The sequence below is a fragment of the Cibotium barometz genome, chromosome 64 (genome assembly GCF_041138505.1).
Source record: "Cibotium barometz isolate CiBa-2024 chromosome 64, ASM4113850v1, whole genome shotgun sequence".
NCBI classification, from domain to species: Eukaryota; Viridiplantae; Streptophyta; class Polypodiopsida; order Cyatheales; family Cibotiaceae; genus Cibotium; species Cibotium barometz.
This window is the reverse complement of record NC_141109.1, coordinates 10,124,806-10,150,185: the sequence shown is the minus strand read 5'-3', so window position 1 is coordinate 10,150,185 and position 25,380 is coordinate 10,124,806. Positions and strand designations below refer to the sequence as shown.

The 25,380-nt window shown below is 40.8% G+C and overlaps 1 protein-coding gene across 3 annotated transcripts; it reads left to right on the top strand.

Moving 5' to 3' along the window:
• Positions 1-14,102: 14,102 nt before the first annotated feature.
• Positions 14,103-18,501, top strand: LOC147603298 (uncharacterized). 3 transcript variants are annotated; one of them, XR_015265638.1, is made up of 10 exons: positions 14,103-14,341; positions 14,450-14,523; positions 15,917-16,016; positions 16,208-16,333; positions 16,410-16,458; positions 16,598-17,059; positions 17,217-17,337; positions 17,807-17,884; positions 17,976-18,087; positions 18,296-18,501. XR_015265638.1 is itself a non-coding variant. In XM_086796803.1 (8 exons), the coding sequence occupies exons 1-7, from the start codon at positions 14,135-14,137 to the stop codon at positions 17,315-17,317; spliced, it is 1,119 nt and encodes a 372-aa protein (XP_086652929.1). In that variant the 5' UTR covers positions 14,103-14,134; the 3' UTR covers positions 17,318-17,337; positions 18,296-18,501. The 3 variants fall into 3 exon arrangements, 1 of the variants encoding a protein (XP_086652929.1); XR_015265637.1 differs by lacking the exon at positions 17,807-17,884; XM_086796803.1 differs by lacking the exons at positions 17,807-17,884; positions 17,976-18,087.
• Positions 18,502-25,380: the final 6,879 nt, after the last annotated feature.

Here is a 25,380-nt window from a genome sequence, read left to right as displayed (position 1 = left end):
CCCAGTATGGCACAACCCCTTCCTCATCCAGAGCGTATAAAGTACTCATTTTTCGAGGAACGAAGTCTGATGATCCGGATACTCATGTCAAACATGTTTGAAAGCCAATGGCGTGCTAATGGCAACCAAAATCAACCGGATGAATACAAATGTAATGTTTTTGTATGAACGCTGGAATCTAAGGTCGGTGCTTTAGCGGGCATAATATGCGGATATGCAATTTTTGCCATATGCAGTCCGCTAAGATGCCTTTCTCTAGTGCTACGCCTCTAAAGTTTTGGAGCACCTTCGGTCGATCCGGGTTGATCCGGCAAAAGAAGGAAATGGAGGAGGATTATGCAACCCACTTTTGCGAACTGTAAAGTTGGGTGACACCCGCTAATCTGCTTGCACCGGGGAATGGTTTGTGAAAGGCCTTCAGTCAAAATTACGGCAAGCCTTGGCATCGATGGATTTGGCCAACATGATGTTTGATGATCTTGTAATGGCAGCAGTTCGAGCAAAACAAACGTTGTCAGCCGGTGAAGGCTAAATGAAAGACTAAGAAGTCGAAGAAGAAGAAATAGCAAAGCGATTTGGAATCTTCCACTAAGGAAGACGATGCTACCACTTCAACAGATGATGATTCGGAGAGTGATTCCGATCCGGAGGAGAAGTGCAAGTCCCAAAAGAGTCAAAAGACTACAGAATTAGTAAAAGATAAATTGATCCAACCTGGGCCAAAATCCAGGGGGGAAACGCTAGAAGCTCTGGGGTCGGCACCAAAGGTGAAATCTTATGTGTGAAATGTGGGAAGCGAGGACACCTCAAGGAAAATTGCCACACAATTGATATTGTGCTATCTGCGATCTAATGGGCCACACCATAGATGCTTGCTATTACAATAACAAATTTGGAAGGAAACCTCCCCCACACTTAGCGATAGCAATCCAACCAACAATACCAGTTCAAGACGATAGCACCAGCTCCTTTGCCGCCGTAGCCTCTACCACCAAGATGGTTTACGGACCGAGGACGGGGTATTCCTCCACTTGGTGGCTCTACCAGTGTTTTTATTACCAACCCACTGGGCACTTCAAGACAAATTTCCCTTTATGGCAGAAGCATCAGCATGAGATTACTTGACAAAGGGAAGCAACACCACAACCAGCAGAGCCAATATGGTGGCCATCGAGCAGGATGACCAACTGGTCGAGGAGGATGATCCAACCCTTGTGGTTGAAATGAGGTCCAAGCATAAGTCTAGTTTAATACCAATTGGTGAAATCACAACCTCAAAGGGTAAAGCCCCGTCATGGCAAGAGCAACAACAAGTCCAAGAGAAGGTGACGATGATGGTACGAAAAGCGCAAAAAGGTATTCTGACTATGGCACCTCGATCAAAGGATGTCTCAAAAGGAATGCGCAAGGTGGTGCATGATGATGCGCCGTTGGAGAAATGGGACCTTGCAAGCTATAGTACAGACAAGGTGCCAATGCCCGGACAGAAGATCTCCCCAGATTCAAAATGGAAGCAAGAGACACCAACTCAAGTAATTAACCCCACCTATGATATGTGGGAGGATTTAGCTTATATGAACTTAAACATCACATTGGATCAACTGCTTAGCCTAGTACCAAATTACTGGAAGCAGCTATTGAAAAAGATGGTTAAATTGCCCAATACACCGGTGGTTGCATCGGTATAGTCAATACAGATTGGGTGGAAGTGGCCAGCACATCAAAGGGGATACTGGCAGTACCGGATTGGGATGTAACTGTCCCGGAGGTCACCATCAGCACTGGGACATACAATTTTTGAAGTAAATGGTAGACCAACAACGAGTGAAACCTTTGGGTTTGGTGGTATCAAACGTGGAGCTTGTGGGATGCCAGTTTCCTACAGTGTTCGTGTGGTAATCAAGATGGAGGAAATAGCAAGAGCTTATCCTATGCTACTTGGAATACCTTGGCTACGACAAGGCAAAATCAAGCACAATTGGGATACTGGTCTGATAACTTTCCGAAAAGGTAAGAAGAACATCCAAGTGAACGTTATGACTAAGGAAGTCTTTAAGCAGGCAGTACGCCCTTTATGGGCAGAAGGTCTTAATTATCTGGAAGGTGTTGAAGATGATGAAGAGGAAATCAATCTAAGGGGAAACCCTCATCTGGTGTCCCTATTCGAGCTATATGTGGATGGCATTGTTTCCTGGTACGAGGTCGAACCGTTAATGGTCTACCCCTCCCTGATCGAACGAAGAGCTTAATCTTGGTCTGAGAGCTGTAGAAGAGGGCAAGGTGTCCCCGGTGATCATTTACTCAAGACCTTTTTAGCCGCAAAGCTGGTGCATGAACAAGAAATGCAGATTATCCGCAAGGTCAAGGAAGATGATCTTGAGGATATGGAGCTGGGATCACACGAACAGTCCCAGACAGCCCGGGTCAGCACACGAAGCTAAGTACGAGCCTCAAAGCAGAGCTGCAGTGGTTGCTTCAGACATATGTGGATGTCTTCTCTTGGAATTACACAGATATGAAGGGGATTGATCCTCACTTTTACCAACACCAGATTAATCTAAAGGAGGATTCTGTTCCAATCCGGTGGCAATGTTACCGGATGAATCCAAATAATGCAAAGCAAGTGAAGGAAGAAATTGATAAGTTATTGAAGGTGGGATCCATCTACCTAGTTGATAAGGCAAGTTGGTTGTTCCCTATCGTGATCGTGCCAAAGAAGAATGGGAAGCTACGAGTATGTGTGGATTACAGAAAATTGAATGCTACCACTATTATTAATCCATTTCTGCACCTGCATTAATTGCGGCTCTTTTTAGAGAAATGCAGGAAGGCATGGTTTAGTTTGAATCTGACAAAGTGTGCCTCTTTAGTCACTAGAGGAATTTTATTAGGCATATCGTGTGTCCAAGGATGGTTTGGCGATTAATCCAAAGAAGATGGAAGTCATCCAATAGTAGCCGCGGACTATAGTGGGCCCACCATTCTTAAGCATTCATGGAAGTTTGCTCAGGAATGTGATGCCTGCCAATGACTACAGTAGTGGATCGAGTGCCTTAAACCCCAGTGCTTCCCTTAGAGCCTTTCCATAAGTCGGGGCTAGATTTTGTGGGACCTTCAAGCCAGCAGCCCAGTTTACTGGAAAAGGAAACATCATTGTGGTGACGCATTATTGCACAAAGTGGGTGGAAGCGCGAGCTCTTTGCGACAATCGAGTAGAATCAGTAGCTAAGTTTTTGTACGAGATGGTCATGACCTGCTTTGGATGCCCTATTGAGCTGGTTAGTGACTGAGGCAGACGCTTTGGATGCCCTATTGAGCTGGTTAGTGACCAAGACATAGCATCATATGATTATTCATAGGAAGTCCACAATATACTAATCCACCAAGTGTTACTAAAGAAAATATTGCAGAAGGTGGTAAATGAGCATCGCACACCGATTGGGATCAGAAATTGCACTCAACGTTATGGGCTTTTCAAACAACCTTTAAGGTGGCTACAGGTCTTACGCCCTTCTCTCTCCTATATGGGCTGGAGGCAGTCTGTGGGTGGCAATCCAGGAACACCTTGCTCCAAAAGACTCCTTGGCTCATCGGCTAGATCAGCTTATGACGTTGGATGAACGTTGAATGCAGAGCTCTTAGAGTGCCAAAGTTATCAAGCATAGACATAAGCTTTGGGTGGATCGTAATACGAAATACAAAATATTTGATATAGGTGATCCAGTGTTACTTTTTCACTCCCGGATGGACCCACCCTGAAAAACTCAAATTACATTGGATCGGTCCTTACCGAATTGCGGCAAAGGTGGGCAGTGGTACATTTATTTTGGTCACCGTTGATGGCATGACCCTACCAAAGCCGGTCAATGGATTTCGGCTCAAGCCTTAGTATGGGTCTATGCCGGATTCTTATGAATGGGAGGAAGTTGTATCCGGGGGCAACACGCAAACCAGTGATCCGGATCACTACCTAGTCCGGAATGGTTCGACATCCTGCAAGGTCTAGGGTTTCTCACATGAAGCGGACAGCGTGGTAGTTTTCGGTGGCATATTCACAGTCCCTTCCATGTCCGCATCTTTTGCCATGTCATGCTTCTGGAGGCTTGCATGGGCCTCGGGCGGTGGGCCTCGGGCGGTTGTGCCAATGGTCTGTACCACTACGGTCGAGGTAGTTACAGAGGGCGGCCCATGTGTCAATCATGTGCTGGAGGGGATTAATATGCCATTTCTATTCTTAAGCATGGCTTCTCAAGAAAGGGATGGATTTGATAGGAGCAGACACTCACATAATTATCAAGATGAAGAGTCCTTTATGCCAGCGCCTCAAGCCGCTCAACAACGATCCTTGTCTCAGGAAAATGACCCGACGGGCACGCTCCTTCACACCCCGAATACTGCACTCTCCACATCTCGAGATAGATTAACGGCGGGTTATATCTCCTCCTACAATGGACAAGGCAGTGAAACTGACAGGATTGTTGGGTACGATCGTTGGAGAGGATTACACGGCCACCGAGGAAGATTATGCCCTTTGTTTAAACTGTGACGAGACGACTATGGTTTGGGAAATTTGCGGCAAGTGTCTATTGCTTTATCTTCTTAAACTAGCTACTCCGAGCTTATTGGTTCACTTACCTACATAGTTTTTTTCACCACAATAGATCAATCTTTGAAGACTCTCGGACGTCGTCTCCTGCACTCTCCATGCCCTCGCCCACCTTGCTTGTCACAATGCTGGATTTTGAAGACCTGTAAACCTTGGAGGCCATGTTGGTGCCTTCCCAAGAAGACTGGCTATGACAGGTTAGGTTGTACAATTTTGTACACCTGCCTTGGGAGCAGTGGTAGAAAAACCCGACGGCTCTCACAAAGTTGCGATTGCTGCAAAAACATGAGGCAATTCCACGGCCCGACAGCGGCATGGAGGAGATTACCACAGATGAGCAAACAGAAAGGTGGTTTGGAGCACGCCTTGCATCACAAAAGGAGTTTTTAATTTCATCTTGCCTTAGTGTTACTCAAAGATCTTGTTTGTGCTTCCTGGTGGAGATGGTGGATCTGACCCATTGTGCCACTTATGCTTCCAAACGCATCGTCGAGTGGATGATTGCTTGCAAAAACTGGGAGTGTTGTTTCATGGGGCACACTTCTCCATCAAAAACTTCTTGCCGCCGACATCAAGAAGACCATGACGAACGCTAAGAGTAAGCTTGGCCCTTATTTAGCTGCCCTCTTTCAGAGTGTCCAACCAATGGTGATGCCAAGCATGGAGGAGGCACATTTGATGGCATCAGGGAAGCAGCTCTAACCTTGCAAGATATTTCATTGGCCAAGAAGCGTAAATGTTCTGACCTTGGCTGACAAATCTCTGCTTGAAAGCTGAAGAGGCTGAGGAGTATGCAGCCAACAATGGCATCTGAGGCGTCTAGCAATCTCTGATTAAGTGAGGGTGGAGATGGAGTGGTGCCTCTCGTCATCAATCTAGAGGAAGACAAAGCCACTAGGAAGGAGCAATAGGAGGTCACTGCTGATTTGGGTGTGTTACTTCCCTTGATTAGTGAGCAGGCTCGACAAGTTACCATCCAGTTATCCGAAGGCCTGCCAGAGTCTGATATTAAGAAGATGGTGAAAGATGTTGAACCATCCACCGAGAAGGAACAACAAATTACAACAACAATGCTTACTTCAACAACTGTTGATCCTCCTACAATTCCCTTTGAAGCTGTGGTGGCCAAAACTTCTGACCAGGAGAAAGAAGTGGGAGAGCCTATTCCCCTAAACCTATTTCCCAAGCCGAAGATAAGGCTGAACCGGCTTCAATTAATCTTCAAGAAGCGGCGGCTCCCCCACCATTCCCTGCTGCAAAGCCCCAACAAGAATGGATAGGTGCCACTCTAGACTATTTTTATTTTGTGTGTGAGACCACCTTACGTCTCTAGAATGAGGAGACCACTATGTCACAGGAGCTGCAGTCTCTCCACCAGATACACTCGGTGGTACAACGTGAGCACGCTGAGCAAAGCAGACAACTAGAACCGCAACAGGTGGAACTAGATAGTGCCTGGTCGATTAAGGATGACCTAGAGAATAGCCTGGCTACCTACCAATGCTACGAATGTTAATCTCGCCCTTCAACATGCTGATCTCCAAGCGGTGATGGACATAAGGAGGCCGAGCTTACGACACTCGGGGCACAGAAGGACAAACTACGATAGAAGACTCTAGACAATCTTTTTCTTATTACTAATTTATAGATGGAGCTCTAGACAGCCTGTGATGATTGCCTAACACAGGAAGATGTTCGCGTGTAGTAGGTTGTCTGGACCCACCTGGATATGGTTAACTCTTTGCGGCAATTGGCTGATGCTAATAAAGTAGAGAAGCATGCTCTAAGAGCTAGAGTGGATGCCCTCGCTGCCATTTAGAATGATACGGAGGAAGACCTCTATGAGGTTACACCAGCTAAATGGGATGGATAGCAGTTGAGAGGCCTAGCAGTTGAGAGGCCTAGCAGCAGCTGTATGAGGACATGACTCAGTGATTGTACTTGCGGCCTTGGAGCGCCCACCCATATGCTTTTTAGCTCTGATACCTTATGGGTCACTTCGGCAAACTTTGGATGGTGGTGCTAATACTTGCAAAGTTTCAGAGATGCAAGCCTCTAGTCCTGATCTTACGTGCTTCAATGACAACTGACAGAATTAACAACAACTGAGCTCTAGTCTCAGAAAGATGATGCCAAGCAATCAATGTCTGAGTTGGTGGTCCTCCGATCTCAATATCAGAAGCTTACTTAGGAAAAAGATGACCTCATTGCTCAAATGGAGCAAAGTACAACTGACAAAGCTACAACGCCTTTAGGAGGATCAAGAGGAGGATCAAGAGATGCTGAGCAAATGGCTCACTAACCGGAGCCAGGAGGTAGAGACCCTTACAAACTCTCTGGCCCAAGCAATGAATAAATCTATTGTTGCAGATGACACACCAACGCACTGGCATCAAGCTCTTCAAGAAGAGAGAGAGTGGTCTTCAAGAAGAGAGAGAGTGGTCTAAACAGCTTGCTAATTTGCTTGACAACCAAGGAGCGTAGCTCTCATAACTGCATGTTGACCAAACATATCCCACCAGTTGCACCAAGCTCATGTGAGGTAGAACTTCATGTAGATTGTGTTCGGACAGCCGAATATATTACTTCTTTTGTGGATATTGTTAACCACACTTCGCCCGGTTTGCCGACTAATTGGAATGACATTAATTCATTATTTTTAAAGTATTCTACTACTGGTGTTATTGCTCGAGGATCTATAATAGGAGGATCTATTGCTGCTGGTGCTTCTTGATGAACCCCTCCCGGAAGATCTCCTTCACCCCGGAAGAGATTCTTCTTCCCGCCCCATCAAATGACTAGAGGGCATGCATGTAGGGCCGGATGGCACAGTCACTTGGGATCATTGTTGGCTTTGTTCTCCTACATGCATCGATAGCATTTCGTTCTGGTGGTCCTTTCATTCTTCCTATTCTATTGACAACCTTTGTGCATTACAAGGAGAAGTATCCCCAGTGGCTCTTCTGGAGGAATTTTTAAAAAGAGGTCTTGGTTACCCAGATGCTGATGAAGATGCAAATGTTGCAGATAGCTGATGTGGGTTCTCTTCGTTCTAGAGACTGACCCACCGGGTGTGCCAAGTGTTAATGTACAAGTTGTCATTCATTTATATTGCCATTTATAGTATTTAGTTGGCAGGATATTACTCCAATCGACGGGTGCCACTTCAGATCCATCATTATATTCCTATAAAATAGTTGTGCAAGATACGCAATGTTCAGACAACAATGATTAGTAGTTGTATGATTAGTCATTATCTTAATATAATATGACGTTTCAATCTATATCTGCGCTCTGCTCTATAGTTCTTTCAATCTGTAATGATATCTCTGGTAGTTAAAGTAAAAACATTAAGTGTACATTACCCAGCAACATTGTATGCAAACACTTGTACTTCATATATTTGTGTTCTCTTAGCTTGAGCCAAAACGAGAATATGTTCCTCCACCAACCTATCTCTTGAAGCTCTACAATGCCTTGTCTTGTAGGAGAATCTACCCTAATTTAGACCATTGAATGCATATAATTTTACATGCCAAATGTTCTCATTTCATGTCTTATAGTATTTTGGGGCTTCTGTAACCTCATTGTAGAGGTACGATTGTGCAATATCTTTCTCTCTCTCCCCCTCCCTCCCTCTCTCTCCCCCCTCTCCCTCTCCCTCTCTCTTGATGGAGGGAATGTGTATGAACTTTGCAATCCCACTTCCAAAGAAAGTTTGTTAAGCTTCTCATATTGCATTATCAGATTAAAGTTGAGTTTTGTTGAATATTATTAGTTCATTGCATTTTCAAGTAGGTATTGTATTACAGAACACTTGCCAATGCAACTCTCATGCTTTGATCACCTCCAAGTGTCCATGACATGCCCAATTAAGTATCATTTGGCTTCCATAGCCTCAACATGCTTGCAATGTAGTCAAGTTGTGTGTTGGAGGAGCGCTTTTTGCTTATCGATCTCCTAGCCAAGCCTTCCCACCCTAGTACCTAGTCCGAATCTAGGCACAAGTTGGGGCCATGTCTTCACATTCAATGTACCTAATCCTCCTCCTTGTCGCTTTTCCAAAAGCACTCACGATAAGGAGAGTTCATGCCATGCTCCCCCCCTAGGTCTCTCCTCCAATGCCCAAGGTACCCTCACAAGCATACTAGATGATAGGAAATTGAAGTGAGAGTACAAAGTGAAGTGTATGTGGATGTAAGCTCAAAAGAGAAGGTAGAAGCACTTACAATGTGTTTAGCATGATGCATGCTACTATCATTTTATCAATTACAATGAGCATGTTCTCATGTTTTCATCCAATCATCATAATAGCTCCAATACACCAAATCACATCAAACCAATATCCAAGTAGCATTCAACATCATGTGAGTCCAAAAAAGACCAAAGTGCTTTCAAGCAATAGCTCCACACTTTAAGAAGTAGGCATAGTATCCTCAAAATGTTCCAGGCAAACACAAGATTTTCTCACCAACATCGAAGTGTAGCCGTTGCTACAAGATTGCTTCAATGATAAAAATAATGCATTACAATTATTTTTATGTGAATTTGACCTTTCGACGCCGCCCATGGTCAAAAGAGGTGAAAATGATGAAGTGGCTAGCGTCGATAGCTAAGAGGTCTCCAATGAGGGTTAACAAGGATAAAGAACTTTTTGCTATTGTTCATGCACTTCGTATGTTTGATGGGATCTAAATTTATGATTAAGATTGATCAATAGAGTATACGACATTGACTTAGTCAACCTTTGATTTTTGGTTTTCATATTAAATGGGCTTCATTTATTCAGAGTTTTCATCCTCTCATTCAATATCAACTAGGTAAGGAAAATGTTGTAGCTTATACATTGAGAAGACATCCTTCCATTGCAAATATTTCAATTCTTGATGCTACGTGTGATACATTTGAGAATGTTCATGATTTTCATTATACATGGTTGAAAACGCAATCAAATCATTACTCACCTATTGATAATTATTGATGAATTTGGTTTCTTTGAAAAGCGTATGTGCATCACTCTACCATTTAGACAATTTCTTCTAGAAGAATTTCATACTCCACCATATATGGGTCATAGAGGCATTCTCACTACTTTGAAAGCAGTAGAAGATGATCTTTATTGGCCTAATTTAAAGAATGATGTTGCAAATATGTCTCTAAATGCATCATCATCAAAGTGTCAAGTGGCATCATGGTACATAACATGGCTTACTCATTCCATTGCCTTTACCTAATGCTCCTTAGAAAGAAATATCTATGGATTTCATTCCTAGTTTTCTTGCTACATTTGCACAAAAATGACATGCTATGGACTATTGTGGATAGATTTTATAAGTAAGCATATTTCATTGCCTGCAAAAAGACATTACAGCTTCACAAGCTGCACATGTTTATTAAGCATGTTTTCACACACCATGGATTACCCAAAATTATCATTTTTTATCATGATTCTCGGTTTTGTAATCATTTTTGGATTACTTTATTTTCTAATTTAGGATCTAGAATTGATTTTAGTTTTTTTTCCTATCCCGAGAGTAATGGCTAGACAGAAGTGACCAATAGCACTATTCTAGAATTGATTTTAGTTTTTTTTCCTATCCTGAGAGTAATGGCCAGACAGAAGTGACCAATAGCACTATTCTAGATTTGTTAAGGTCCTACACTATTTCTAGACTAGGCACTTGGGACCAACACCTTCATATACTCCTCAGTTTGCTTATAATAACACACTACATTCAGCTACAGTAAAGCGTCATTTTGGGAAACCTGCCTACACTCTCTCATACTATTCTAGTAAGCAGATGATTTCACTAGAGACCATACCCATATTCTTAGTGAAGTACATGATGCTATCTCTAAAGTTCAACCCTTCTACATGAACTAGGCCAATAAGAAACATAAGCTTATGACTTTTCAAGAAGGAGATTATGTGTGATGGCTAAGGATAGAAAAGATAAGACTGAAGAGTGTAGAGAAAAACCCTACAGTTAAAAGGTTATATAGACCGTTTAATATTCTCACTAAGATTAATGATAATGCTTTCTGTTTAGATATTCCATCACACTAGCGTATTCATAACTCCCTTCACATTAGTCTTTTGTGACCATTTAGAGGTACTCTTTCAGCACTCCCAATTTATGATGATCCCCCTTTACTAGAATAAGACTTTGAGATAGTAGAGACTAAAGTAATTTTAGACCATGAGCAGCCAACAACACAAACAGGTCATGTTTATCACAGATATTTGGTGAAGTATAAAGGCCACCTCATAGAAGAGGCTGAACTCCTTGATCATACGCTCAAAAATAATTGGAGAGGTATAAAGGCCACCCCATAGAAGAGGCTCAACTCCCTGATCATCATACCCTCACTGCCTATCCGTCTTTAATTGCATCTTATGGGGATACTCGCCCATGATACTTTGAGATTCTTTTGTGATAATTGAGAACATTTGCCTCTCACCCCTGAGGCATGTCATGAGAAGTAATTCATGAAATTTATATTCCCATGTTTTTATTTATTATGAATCATCCTAGACAGGTTTAGATTGGGATACCTTTCTAAATCCAAGTGACCATATCCTACTTTAAATGCCTACTTTGAATGTACACGGGTGACTCTACATACGTGTGACAATATTGGTTGCATCGCTTCAATTATTTAGATTTTATGTGGATATTTATGTTGGGAAATTAGATATTTGTGTTGGGAAATTGGAGCTTCATGTATGTGTATCCGTCTTGTGTGTGAACACTCTCTTATTGAGTGTGTATGTGTATGTGTGTGAACAGCCTCTAGGGCTAGATATTATGTGTGTGAGTGTAGTAAGCAGTGATGTCATGGCATATGCCCGTGTGCCATTATTGTCCTAGATATTTGAATGGGTTAAAAGATAAGGCTTCTAAGCCTACAAAAGCATTGTACTCTGTGAGTTCCACACAATAATAATATAATCATTGTATCGTGCAGCTTATCTCTTCTTGAACATTATCTTTCTCTCTATTCTACCCCCCACACACAAGAAACTATGATTATCTTCGACCCTCCATAGCTAGCTTCCTATGACTATATGAGCCCTAACCCTAAATTTCATTAATTTAATCAATTAATTTATTAATTGTTTGGCATAGTTAATGTAAGTGTAGATCCTTATGGGTTGGATTATGGAGGTGAGCCGATTTGCTAGTAATTTAATCAATTAATTTATTAATTGATTGGCATAGTCGATGTAAGTGTAGATCCTTGGGTTAGATAATGGAGGCGAGCCGGTGGGGTCATGCAAATTTTGAGAGGGGGATTTTTTGGGTGAGCATTTTCTAGCGAGCGCTTTTTTGGAATCAAGTCAGCGGATTCCAAAAAGATTCCCTCCCCCCTCTCTATCAAGAGAGAGAGAGGGGCGAAGAGTGGAGAGAGCCCCAGAGGGAGTGAAAGAGAGAGAAACATGACAACATTACATCCTTTATATCGTATCGAGGTTATTGCTTCAAAGTGAAAGTAAAACCAAGTTCATTCACACATACAACTTCCAAATACAGAACTGTTGTACACCATCATCTTTACTTCTATGGGCCTCGCTTGTCCTTCAGGGTAAAGGCAATGTAAGCAAACGACATTCGTACCCTTCCACTAGCAAGGCACGCTCAGATGCATCATCAATAAAACCATGGGCTCGCCATATCGCAATTAAGCCCACCACTTTAGTCTTTACTAGAGAAATATCATCATTATTACTAGGAAGTGGAAAGGATGTGAGACCTTTCCATGCTTGTGCACCATCTACGGTTTTTTGTTTGACCTCCGGATTGGTGGCCTCCCTCACAATACACGCAGCAACAACTTCAATGCTAATATTTGATGAGGCCATCACAAACAATATAAAGGAGGGTTGTGGGTGGTGTACTCTATTAACAAGGCTTAGCTAAATGGTGATTTACAAAGTGCAATGGAGCTTATCTCTATATTTATAGTAGTGGGAGAGGTGTACTCTACTTTTGCAACAAACAAAATAAAAACACATTTCTTCCTTTTTAATGTCAATAATAAAGGCATCTTTTCTTAAATTTCTACATCACAACAATAAAGGCATCTTTTTATACTTTTTGGGGAAGAGTGAGTATGTATTATTATTTTTTTTGTACATGCAAATTCAGATAAGGGTTCGTGTGCTTTGTAGCCCACCTTGCCTCTCTCTTCTCTCTCTAACTCACTGTTCCCCTCTGATTTCTAACCATTTAATGCTCGTAACGTGAATACCATTCATCAATAGATGACCATGTTCTACAATACCATACCTACTTGAAAATGCACAACCCATATATATATATATATATATATATATATATATATATATATATAGAGAGAGAGAGAGAGAGAGAGAGAGAGAGAGAGAGAGAGAGAGAGAGAGAGATTACACAATCAAACCCTCTATAATGAGGTTGCTTCCGTTGAGGTTACAAAAGTCCCAAAATACTATAGGCGTGAAATTTCATGCATTTAATGGTCTAAATTAGGGTAGGTTCTCCTACGAGACAAGGCATTGTAGAGCTCTAGGTTCAATAGGATAGGTTGGTGGATGAACATATTCTTGTTATGGCTCAAGCCAAGCACATGCAAATAAATGAAGTACAAGTGCTTGCATGCACGATATGGCTTCTTCTTAGATTCTCTATCTACAAAATCTGGACACATATAACACAGTTCGTTTTTCACACGGACATCATTTTTTCCAACGTATGTATCATCCCTGTGCGATTCAATCTTAAAAACTTCATGCTTGTGCTCCAATCTCTACACTTCTTCTACCACCGTAGCTTTTATTTTCAACGCGGCCTTTAATTTTTTTGCCACTTCCTCTGGTATCGATGTGTAGTACTTGACTCTTACTCTTGTAAAGAACCTTATAGCCCCACCGCTACTAGGTGGGGTGGGCATAACACCTTTTGCATTCTTCTCATATTGCAAGGTATGGGAGCAAACATAGGACCTTTCACACACATGTTGTGGAACTGGGTTTATCGTGAAAAAGTGCATAGAATCCATAAGATTGAGGGAGATCTTTTGCTGTAAACCCTATTAACGACACGACACCTTGTAATGTATCTACTCATCACCGCCAATGCTACTCGTGTTCTCTAGAATATAAATTTAAAGTGTTGAGAAAAGAAAAGCAATTAAAACTACTAAAACACAGTGAGTAAAGTCACATGACAACGACGAATTGGGCGTTGTGTCTAGTTGGTTAAGGGACGTGCCCACGGACGAAAGAGGTCCTAGGTTCGATCTCTGCAAGCCACACTCGCTTGGTGATGTAGCCTTTAGGCAAAATTTCTCTAAGTCCTCGTCGCAAGAAAGAAAAAGCTACACGAAGACGGGTTCTGACGACGAATGATGTTGCGACAACTCAGCAAAAATTGCAACATTATTATTGGAATGGAAGGTTTATTTTTTATTTTTTGGAGTGTGGGTGAGATAAATTATTATTGGAGTGGAAAGATTTAAATCTTTTGGAGTGTGGGTGGGTGCCTAGGCATGTCTGTTTCCATTTGTGGGTTGCAACATGGCCTCACACCATGGCCGTTGCGTGCTGTTGCAGCAGCAGGAGGCCAAGTGCATTCTGCAGCCATGGTGCCCTTTGCAGCTTCATCATCAACAGCAACAACACACTCTTCTCTCCATTTCTCCAAGAACAGCTTCGAAGATTTTCTTCTCAGAACGCAGGAGTCCATCTGTGTCCAGGTATACCCACCCTTTCCTGCTTAGGGTGAAAAACGTGCAGAGTACCTAATCTGAAACGTGAAGGTCTTTGGAACCGTATTAAGGTGAGTTAGGGTTTCTCTTTTGCAGCTCGCTGCAGTCGATGGCAGTGGGAAACAGTTCTGCTGCGACAAATGGCAACGAGGAGAAGATCCTTCTTCCGGGTAAGTGCGTTACACAGTTTTAAGCTTTGCAATCGAAGACGCTTAACATTCATATCCATAGCCAACCATCTCTTTCCAAGAGGGCGTAGAAATGATGTGTTGAATGCATAGCATCCTACATCATAGACTTGTAAGCAAGGGCCGGTGAGGTCCCATTTGAGCATAGCCGAATGCTGGAGTATACAGAGCACACACAGCGCCTCTCAACGCATTCACACGAATGCAAAGCAGGAGGAGAGCTGTTGCTCATGCTGCCACTGAAGCATCTGATGTGCTGCCCGGCATGCACGTGCATGCATCCATGTATATGTAGTCAGCAACGTGCATGTACACTTGCACATGCCTGGGTGTTTGTGTGGGGCTTGTGGTGAGCCACATGCCTGTGTGCTTCGTCAGCTGCACTTTCAACTTTGTCAAGTTTAGGCATGGGATGTTGCTTTTTATCTTCATAACCTGCGCAACATATTGCAAGCTCTGAAAGACGCTTCTGTATATTTATCAGGTCTTAAAGGTTGTAGAAAAAACACCCAACACATAGCAACATTCCTTGTTATAGCAGGTGCATGCCCTTTGACTCCGCGATTTCCATTTGTGCATAGCCACAGGCTTGGAGGCCAACCCCCATCTATATGGCTTTTCTTTGAGCTTATGTTGTGGCGCTTCATGCTATATGAGAAAGTGCATAGGGGTCTCTGAATAGTCTCCAAATTTGTGAGTTTGTGCCCCACATTAGAGAGACATGGTCCACGTAATTAGGGCTTTATTGGTTTATATTTTTCTAGCAACTCTCCCACCAGTGTTGTCCAATTTTTGTTAGGATTGATTGAAAGCCATGCGTTGTTACATCGGGTTGCATAGTTGGTTGAGAATGTGACTTTGGCACAGATGTATGGTTCTCCCAATATACCTCCTCATTCAGTAGCTGCCTTGTTAGCCTGGGGTAAAGAGACTGCTTTTTTTCTCTGGGAAAGGATGATTCTGTAGAATATGACAAACAATACAAAGATTTGGAAGAGTACAATAAAGTACATTAGTTACTAGTGAAACATGTCACTAAGCTGATGATTCCAAATGAGCCCATGGGGGTTGCAAGCCTTACAACCTGGACCGTCATGAAGTCCACCATATTGAGCACAGAGGCTCTAGAGCTACCCTGCATTCTTTTCCAAGACTTTCTGCATGACAAAAAACTAGAAATGACAAATCTAATTAGTCTCAACAGCCTCTGTACAACTGCTTTTCAAATCTGTCATGTTGTCAAACCGGAAGCCATCTGCTGGAGTGTGTGTTGAGAGAGGGAGAGAGAAGAGGCAGGCGCTTGATCTAGTCATTAGTGTCATTTTCAGATACATTTATAAATATTGATACATGGTAGATCTTATTGTCTTGCCAGATATGGCGTAACAAGGGTGCTTGAAGATGGCAACCTGATGGAAAAGGCTGCAGCAAATGTATCTATCATACATGGGCGCTTGAGTGAATCAAGGGCTAAGGTAGGTGAGCTGGCATACCCTTACTTGTTCTCACGTTAAATATCGGTTTCAATGTTGCCTTTGTAGAAGTGGTTGTGATCTCTACGCGAACTACTGAGGCTTGTTGTTTTTCATGGACATGTTAATGATCAAAGTCTATGTGGATCAGGCAATCAAATGCCATTCTAATGCTTGCTTTTGCCATTCTGCAGGCCATGAGTTCAAGGGGACGGAATGTCGAAACTGGTTCAGAATATTTTGCGGGCGCCCTTTCTTTGGTTTTCCATCCTCAAAATCCACACATCCCAACGTTTCGATCGGATGTCCGGTATTTTGAGGTGAGCTTTTAAAATAAATTTAATCAAAGTGGAGTGCCCTTTTCCTACTGAGATATTATCGTGGGCCCTTGTCTAGGTAGGACATATTGGGTGGTTTGGAGGCGGGGCTGATCTAACACCCAATTGTAAGATTTTAATATTCTTGAAACTAGAGTGTCTACTGTTAAGTTATCACTATACTGGAAAGAGTGTGTTTATGGTCAAGTTATCTTTGTTCTGGAAAGAGAGTGTTTATGGTCAAGTTATCCTTGTTTATTGCTGCAGATTTGGACATTGATGATGCATGCTGCTTCCATCGCTTTCTGAAGCAGCTTTGTGATCAATATCACCCCACTTTCTATCTGCATTCAAAGGCAGCATGTGACTCTTACTTTTACCTTCCTGCACGAAGAGAGCATCGGGGCATTGGAGGGATTTTTTTTGATGATCTAGAGTCTTTTAATGTTCTGGAAGGTTCAGAACAACTACCAGAAGAAGTTGAGCTAGTCAGAGGGCAGTTAGAATGTGACAGAGCTCAAGTGCTTGAGTTTGTAAGCAAGCTAGCTGAAGGATTCTTGCCCAGCTACTTGCCCATTGTCGAGAAAAAGAGGGGCTTGTCATATGGTGATAGAGAGAGGCAGTGGCAGCTTATTCGCCGGGGACGGTATCTAGAGTTCAATCTGCTATATGACCGTGGGGTCAAGTTTGGTCTTGACGGTGGGCGGATCGAATCTATCATGGTTTCAGGTGAGATTGACATTGCTTTTCCTTCTATTTGGATTGTTTAATGTGCATATAATGCAAGATTCATGGCATGTTTTCAATTCTGTACACAAGTGTTCAAAAACAAGAGGGAATAATGTAGTGAGGCTGAAAACATTTTGGTTTGCAATTTTCAATGCAGCTCCACCATTAATCGCTTGGAAATATAACGTGATACCTGAAAGTGGCTCGCCAGAGGCCCAAATGTTAGATGTGCTTCGCAGCCCTCGTGCATGGATATAAGTCATTGGATTCACAAGCAAGTAAGGTTTCAGAAATCATGCTATATTTTCTGTGTCCCTTCAAATGCATTCTACATATCTGACTGAGAGTATCACCCAATATTTTATGAAGGAAGGAAGGTACTAAAAAGCATACTAGATTTTCCTCATATTTAACATAGGTTGTCCCAAATGCATTATTCATGTGAGGCTGAGAAAGTATTATCCCTGACGCTATGCAGGCATGGCTTATGAAGTAGTTAAGCATTATCCTCGTGAAGAAGTTAAGACTTCTGATTTCAAATTTCACATGGAAATAGTAAGGGGTTAGACTTCTTAGTGTGTGTTTTTAGTTAGACTTCTAAGTGCATTTCTTTTTGGGGGTTGTGACTCATATATTATGTTTAGGCTTCCTTTTGGCAAAATATTTAGAAGCTAATTAGGGCAAACCTACTCCATTACTTGAAAATAATTTTAATCATTGATTGACCCTTTGCTTTGTATACTCGAGGTCACAAGTGCATGGGCAGAAAAGATGAGCACTTTTTCCCACCTATAAGTTTTCTCTGTCTTTGTTTAGGTTGTTTAGGTATGTAACTCTTGAGATCAAAGTATTTGTTTATAGCTTATGTTTATGTCTCTTTTAAGTAAAAAAATGTGTCAACTGTTGAATGCCGCAGATACTTATCACAAGCTACTCTAGTCACTTCTCATTGGTGGTCTAGCTTTTCAAATGGATTTGCACTTAATTGCTTGGCTCAACAAACCTAGATGGAATGCTTGCATTGCCAAGTAAGTTGCTCGCATCTTGACATTGTTAGTGTCTTCTTAATGAGGAATTTTCATTCAGAGCTTTTCCATATGGTTTTCGAGAGAGCATAGGCACATGCACCTGAAATGCTGTGTATGTACTTGAAAGATGTCCGATTGCTCTAATGCGTATTCAATTTAAAAAAAGTGTATATTTAATAAATTTTGTGACTGTTGGCCACATTCGCAGATTCAATGTTTCATTCAAGAATCGAACACGTCTTAAAAAATCCATAACAATTGCATTGCTCCCAAATGGATGACAATAAGCAATGTGGAACTTGCTATGGTGATGAACGGCAGAATTGCTATATGGTGACTGTGGACTGTGAATGTATAATGACATTAACTCATTATTATAAATACAAGTAGTGCAGTGGAGAAAACTTTAGAGGAGAGACTGCAATAAATTTTGCGTAGAGGGCCTAGAGTTAATATTTGATTAAGTAGCAGTGTAAAGAAATAGCACACATGCAAGGCAAACATTTGAGCTCTTTGAGAAGTGCTTAAATGCTTTTCTAATACATTTTTTAAAAAGAAAATCAAGTAAGAACTCTAAATGTGTACTCAGAGGTTTGTTTCAGAATTCGGGTCTTGAGCTGATGTCCCAAGTCTTGTATTTGCCCCCTTTGGCACTTCCTTGTAACGTTATGTTTTCTCTTCTTAGAAATGGATGAAATTACATTGTGGAATGCTTGTACTACTTAGGTTATGCCTTTTTTTTTGGGTGGGGGGTTTGAAAATTTCATTGATTCAACTTTGATTATTATTTACTATTGGGCTCTTTACTCTAGGTAGATATTGTATATGTGCATATACATCATTTCCACAAAACTGTATGATATCTTGTGTGTGTGGCAAATGTTATATCAAAATAGGGATCTACCTTCCACGTATCTTGTGTGTGTGTGCTGCAAATGTTATATGAAAATAGGGATTGACCTATGAAAGCCAGCATATCTACCACATATTGGCTTCCCTTGCATAGCCATAACTATTGCATGATGGGTGTAGAAGAATCTTATTTATCATTGCTCAAAGAACAATCCGTAGTGTCACTCAAATGATGCCTCTAGTATAAGCTCCTAGTTTTGACATGACCTAGATTATGTAAATTTGTGCTATAATAATACTTTTTTCCTTGACTACCAGAAATTAAAATGGAAAAACAAAAAGTTTTGAAGTAGTTGACAAATCCAAGTATATGAGGTAAAGGATCTCGCTAAGTCTCTCAAGACTAATTTTCATGAAGTAGTGTCTTGGGGTTGGAAATGTTGTAGCTGTACTCTTTGACACTATTGTTGTTGAACTACAAGAATTTGCAATTGTTGAGGTGGTAATGCCATTGGTAAGTAATTATTGCAAAAGAAAATATTGGTCCAATTTAAGAGTATTGCAAAATATCTTGATTGTGATTAAATTTGATATGTTCACCAAGTAGCTTGGTATTAAAAGAATAATGCAAGAGTGTCAAGTCACTTTTTAATGGCTTTGTTGCATTGCACTCTATCCACCCACTTGTCATTGTTTGCATCCATGCACTCAATACTTTTATGGTGAAGGTTAGCCTCCCTTGGCAATTTTGATTTTGGATTAGAAATGACAATCCCCTAATGATAACCATCTTGTTCCATCATTCCCTTTCTATCGCTTCTTGAATTTGATTAAAGCTCAAAACCATACTTTTTTGGTATTCCTCTCAGAACAGGTTTTGATGTGATTAATTTGTGAACTTTCTTATGCTACAATGATAGTAAACATGGTGGAATTAAGGTAAAGGGGGAGAAAAGGACACTAATAAAGATAAAAATGTCTTTTGTGAGGGTGGAAAATCAAGTTTTGCCACGAATTTGATCTTTTTGGGAGTTTTATGTGCTTTCTGATGTCCTAAGCATCCATATTGAGTCTCCTAATCATGGGAACTATGACTTGAGGCAACACAATGCACATAAAATGTTTTGATTTTTTTTTTCGACTCCAAGAGTGTAACTAGTAGATTAGTGAAAATTTTAAAAAATTAACTTTTTGTTTGGATCTTTGTTGATAACTTGCTAACCAATCTATATCCTATTTGCATCTAGTCTATTACATGAAAAACAATATAAATCAAATAAAAAATTAGATTTTAATCTCTAGGTTAAACCTAGTCTTTTTTGTAGATTACACAAAAATCTTAGATTTGCAAATACTATATGCAACTATGCATTCGGAACGTATCTAGCTAGTTTTTAGCATGCTCTTATATTAAAAAACATTTAAATAAATGGATTCTCAATAGGTCTTACACAAAATAATCGAGAAATGTAAAAAAATAGATTTCTTTTTTTGTTCTGTCCTTTTTCACTCATCTTTTTTACTATATGCAAGAAGTGAAAACATCACTAACTAAACCAGGTTATGGAATACTATAGAGAATAATTTAAGGAGCAAGATTGTAGAAGCACAATGATCTCTTCATAGTGGTGCTAAAAATGTTATGGCTTGCTGTGGCTCTCTCCAAAACTCTTTATTCTCTCTTTCATTTACAAAAAAAACAAGCATGAGACTTAACCCTCTACGGGGAGCTTACTAATGTGCCACATTGAATGCAATCCTCTCTTCTTTTAGAGAGCTCTACGGTGTCATACTCCTCTTGATTTGTTGTCACACCAGCTCAATTATTGTCCACTAGGTAGCCACACAGTTCTCTCTCACATCTATGGTAGCTACACAAGCGTAAGGATAGAGTAAAAAAGCAAGAGTAAGACTCAATTGCATAATGGGAGTGTATTGTATTATGAGAGAAATTGACTTATATACAAGGTCATAAGTGTTCATACACACTTAAATCATAAGTGTTCATACACACTTAAATTGTGGTTCACGGAGTGTCCAAGGCTTATAAAAGATATATTTCTTACATCTTATAATATATCCGCAAAGTACATTCACAAGGGATTTGTCATAGCTCTCCACAACATGCTCTTGGAGCGGGAATCGCCATAATTATTCCATCAAACAATTACGATCGTCTATCCAAGTTGTAGATTTGGACTTTGTTGCTTCATAGCTTTGATCATACATCCTTTTGGTGTGTTTGTCTTTGTTGTGTGATGTAGAATATTAGATCCTTTGCTCATTCCAGAATGGGTTAACACTAGCATGGTATTTGGATGGATCATGATTATGCCTTTGCTAGTCCTCAATGTTTTTTCAAGCTTAGTTTGGAATTTCTTGGCCAAGTTACATGCTTTCTTAAGCTAGCGCTTATATCATGGAGGGCTTGGATAATAAGTATTATATTTTTTATTTCACTTGGTGTTTCTCCTCCATCCAAATGGTATGGTTTATGTGTTTAATTCTTGAATCCTTTTGGTATTTCCGTCTTTGCTCTTTGATGTAGAATATTAATGGCCTTATTTGCTCATTCCAGAATGGGTTAACACTAGCATGGCATTTGGATGGATCACGATTTATGCCTTTGCTAGTTCTCAATATTTTTTCAAGCATATCTTTGAATTTCTTGGCAAGTTATGTGCTTTCTCAAGCTAGCGCTTATACTTTGGAGGGCTTGGATAATAAGTATAACATTTTTTATTTCACTTGGTGTTTCTCCTCTATTCAAATGGTAAGGTTTATGTATTTGATTCTTGAATCATACCCTAAAAAGATAATGGAGTGGTTGAAAGAGTCTCTGTCTTTTCCTAATCCACTTGGAATTGTGACTAGGTCTATACACTCTCTCATTGGGCAAGGAACTAGGTCATGCAAACTTATAAAGAATCTATACAACTAGCAATGTCTCAAGCTGTATATCAAGTTGTATATAGTCTCAATAGGTACTCTGAGTTGCACACGGAACTAGGAATCTACACACCATCCTTAGTAAAAAGAAACTCATCACCAATTACATCCAAAAAAGTCTATTAGCTTCCTCAAGATTCTTAACAATAATTTCTAAAACATTTAAATGTCATCCAACTTGATCGACTAGCATAGTATTTAGATGGACTGTGATTGTGTCTTTGCTAGCCCTCAATCTATTTTCAAAATTATCTTGGCATTTCTTGACCAAGTCATATGCTTCCTCAAGCTTCTTCTTCTGTTCTAGTGGACTTGGAAGTTTAATAAAACCTTTCGGAGTTTGGATTCCACTTCATGTTCTTTCTTTATCCAAATGGTAGGGTTTACGTGATTAATTCTTGAATCACACCCTAGAAGTTCTTAGGTTCTATTTCCATCATGTTATCATCTAAGTTGATGGCTTGTTTACAACATTCATCATATGTAATTTGTCTTTGGGTGATCAAAAGATAGTTGCATGTCACTATGTCCAAGCAGGAACTGGCGCAACATCTACACATTTTTAAATTTATCTTAAGGCTCACACATAGAGTGTAAATGTTTTTTTTATGCTCTTGTTTTTACACACTGAGTAGTGTAAATACTTTTTTTATACACCTCATCTTGCATCACTTGGCATAGTCATTCTTTCATTCTAAGTAAATTGATTGATACCACTAGTTTGTCTTCCTATCCAAGCTCAAGTCTAGAGCTTGCACCTTTGTCAGATCCTCAATGTGTTCAAATGCTTCATGTATTTTCTCAAAAGTCTTAGGTCTTGAATCAGATCACCCAAATCATGAAACTTGTTTATAAAAGCTTAGAGATGTGAGTAGGTTTTGCATGATTAGGATATGGTCTTGCAGCATGTGGCACTTGCATGATCATTCCCCTTTCCTCCATAGCTTATACCATCTTGCGGATGTCATGTTTATTGTATACTTAAGTGTGGGAGGAGTGTGTGGTGGGGAATAGAATTCCACACCCTATCATGTTTGGATCATTTGGCTATACTAATGGTTCTCCATGAACGCTCTTGATGCTAACAACATAGGTGGTAGTAGTGATTAAAGAGGTTACCCCTAATGGATTGCTATTGCTTTTAGTGTAAGATTGGGTATGTTGATCGTTCTTATAGTTGTGGCTTATGTTGGCTATCTCCCTTGGAGTCCAACAGGACAAGGTATGCCTCCCACACCAAAGGTTAAAACTGAGCTCCCATTGGTTAATCCTAATCAAGGTTTTTGAGGAATAATTACATGTTGGAATAAACCTGATTTGTTGGAAATGACAATAAAATAAACTATAGTCCGCGAACCCAATTTGTTGAAAATGATAATACAGTCAACTATAGCGCGTGATACCACTCTTCGTTAAACTCACCAAGCCTTTGATCCTAGAAAATGACCAACACTAAGCATAGTTCTCCCCTATTAAGAAGGCTAGACTCCTTCAGATCCACCTCTTAAGTGAGGAGCTTTGGGAAGAAATGTGCCGATAAAACACATATTTGAGTGGAGTTACATCGGAACACCTAGAAATAGGAGCAGCTCTACAGGCCTCTGAACTTTGGGTTCACTAACTAGCTCTATAAACAACACCTTAAATTTTATGAAGAAGGCATTGAACTGCACTATTTTTAGGTGCAACTCTAGTGAAGGAGTGGCAAGAACCTCAAGGTTTTCTCCCACAAAAAAGAAGCAGTCAAACACACTAGAACATTTAGTGTCGATCCGGAGCTGGGTTTGTATCTCAAGAAAACCATGGTCGAAAAGCAGCCAAACAATTGTAGTTAGTAGAAAATGAGACTTGTCTCTTTTGTTGTATAACCAAGAACAGTGTTCCTCTCAGTATACCCATCAACAAGTGCTTACACCGCAAGTCTCGCTCTCCCACAGAAGCTTATTATAGAAGCGCTTACCATGGAATGAAGTTCTAGTTTTTCTTTCTTTGGACAAGGAACACAAAATAAGGGGAAGGAGCCAATGTCCCCCATACTACCTCATCATAAAGGGATCCATGCAAGCATTCATACGTGTCCATAGAGCCTAGAGCCTCACGCCCAGGCTAGCAGGGGACAAGTGCCATTGGAAATGGTGTAGCCCAACCCTATAGGGTAAGAGATCTCTACCTTAAGGGGGCAAAAGACATGCTAAGGATGGCATTTAAAATGAAAAGAGGGGTTGTAACCAACATAGCATCTAGAGGTTAAGAGGGGTAAAACCAAATCAATCGAGAGTCTCAAGGGTGAACAAATTTGATGGAATTAGAGATCCTATTCAATTCCTAGAGAAGTTTGATCAAATTTATAAGGGCCATGGGATGGATAGATGATCCCACCAAGATCAGTTCATTCGGACTTTGCCTTGAAGGTAAAGCAAGCCAATGGATTAGATCACTGACCTCACTTTGAAAAGGCTAGCTATGAGGTCCTAAGACACACTTTCAGAGTGGGATTCTTGCCCGCTTGAGCTAGATCGCACATATATATAAGATCAAGTAGGAGGAGAGAGAAATGATGCAGAATAGCATTTGCGAAAACCAAGTATATCCATATGAGATGCATCACCTGCGAGACTAGATGATTTGTTGCTCATTGGTTGATTTATGATTGGTCTCAAGAGAAAGAGGCTTTATGACCATCTCTCAAGTCTAGACACATGTTCAATGAGTGCTCCCCCCATGAGGCAATAGACCTAGTAGACAATCTGCAAGATAACGATATAGAAGTCATCCATAAAACCCAAACCAAGGGATTAGGGATGCATCATCCAAAGCCTCATTAGCCAAGGGTACCCCACTAGCATCAACAACTAGAGTCCTAGGTAAGGACATGAGTATGGATGTGTTGGCAAAAAATTTGCTAAACCATTTAGGGCAGTAGTGTGGTAGGGCCAGCCCCAAGGATAACCTCAAGGCCATCCCTAGCCAACACCTCAAGATGACACCCACACCTATTCCCACACAAAGAGAGATGGTTTGGTGCACAATCTATTATCAAAACCATATAAGCATGGAGTGTTTTTTTTGAGGCCTAGATAACAAACAATATTGCTCATTGCCAACACCATGGGAACCATGATATAACTTGGCACCACAACCTATGCTCTTGGTGCCAAAGCAACCACACTAGCCCTATCGCCCATACCAAATGATTCTCAACTAATGCATAATCTACTGCCCATCTATCAAAACCCTATAGTGAGAGGTATGGCCAGATCGCCACCACAACCTATGCTCCAGGAACCAAAGCAACCACACTAGTAGCCCTACCGCCCATACCAAACGATTCTCAGCCCCGAGAGGTATGGCTAGAATACCATTAATGCTATCTCCAACTTCAATATTACCACCCCAATTGGTTTCTCTTAGAACCACACTAGTATAAAAGTATTCGGTGACATTGCCAATGGACTCCAAGAGTCCAGAACATGATAGCTATGAATTATATGA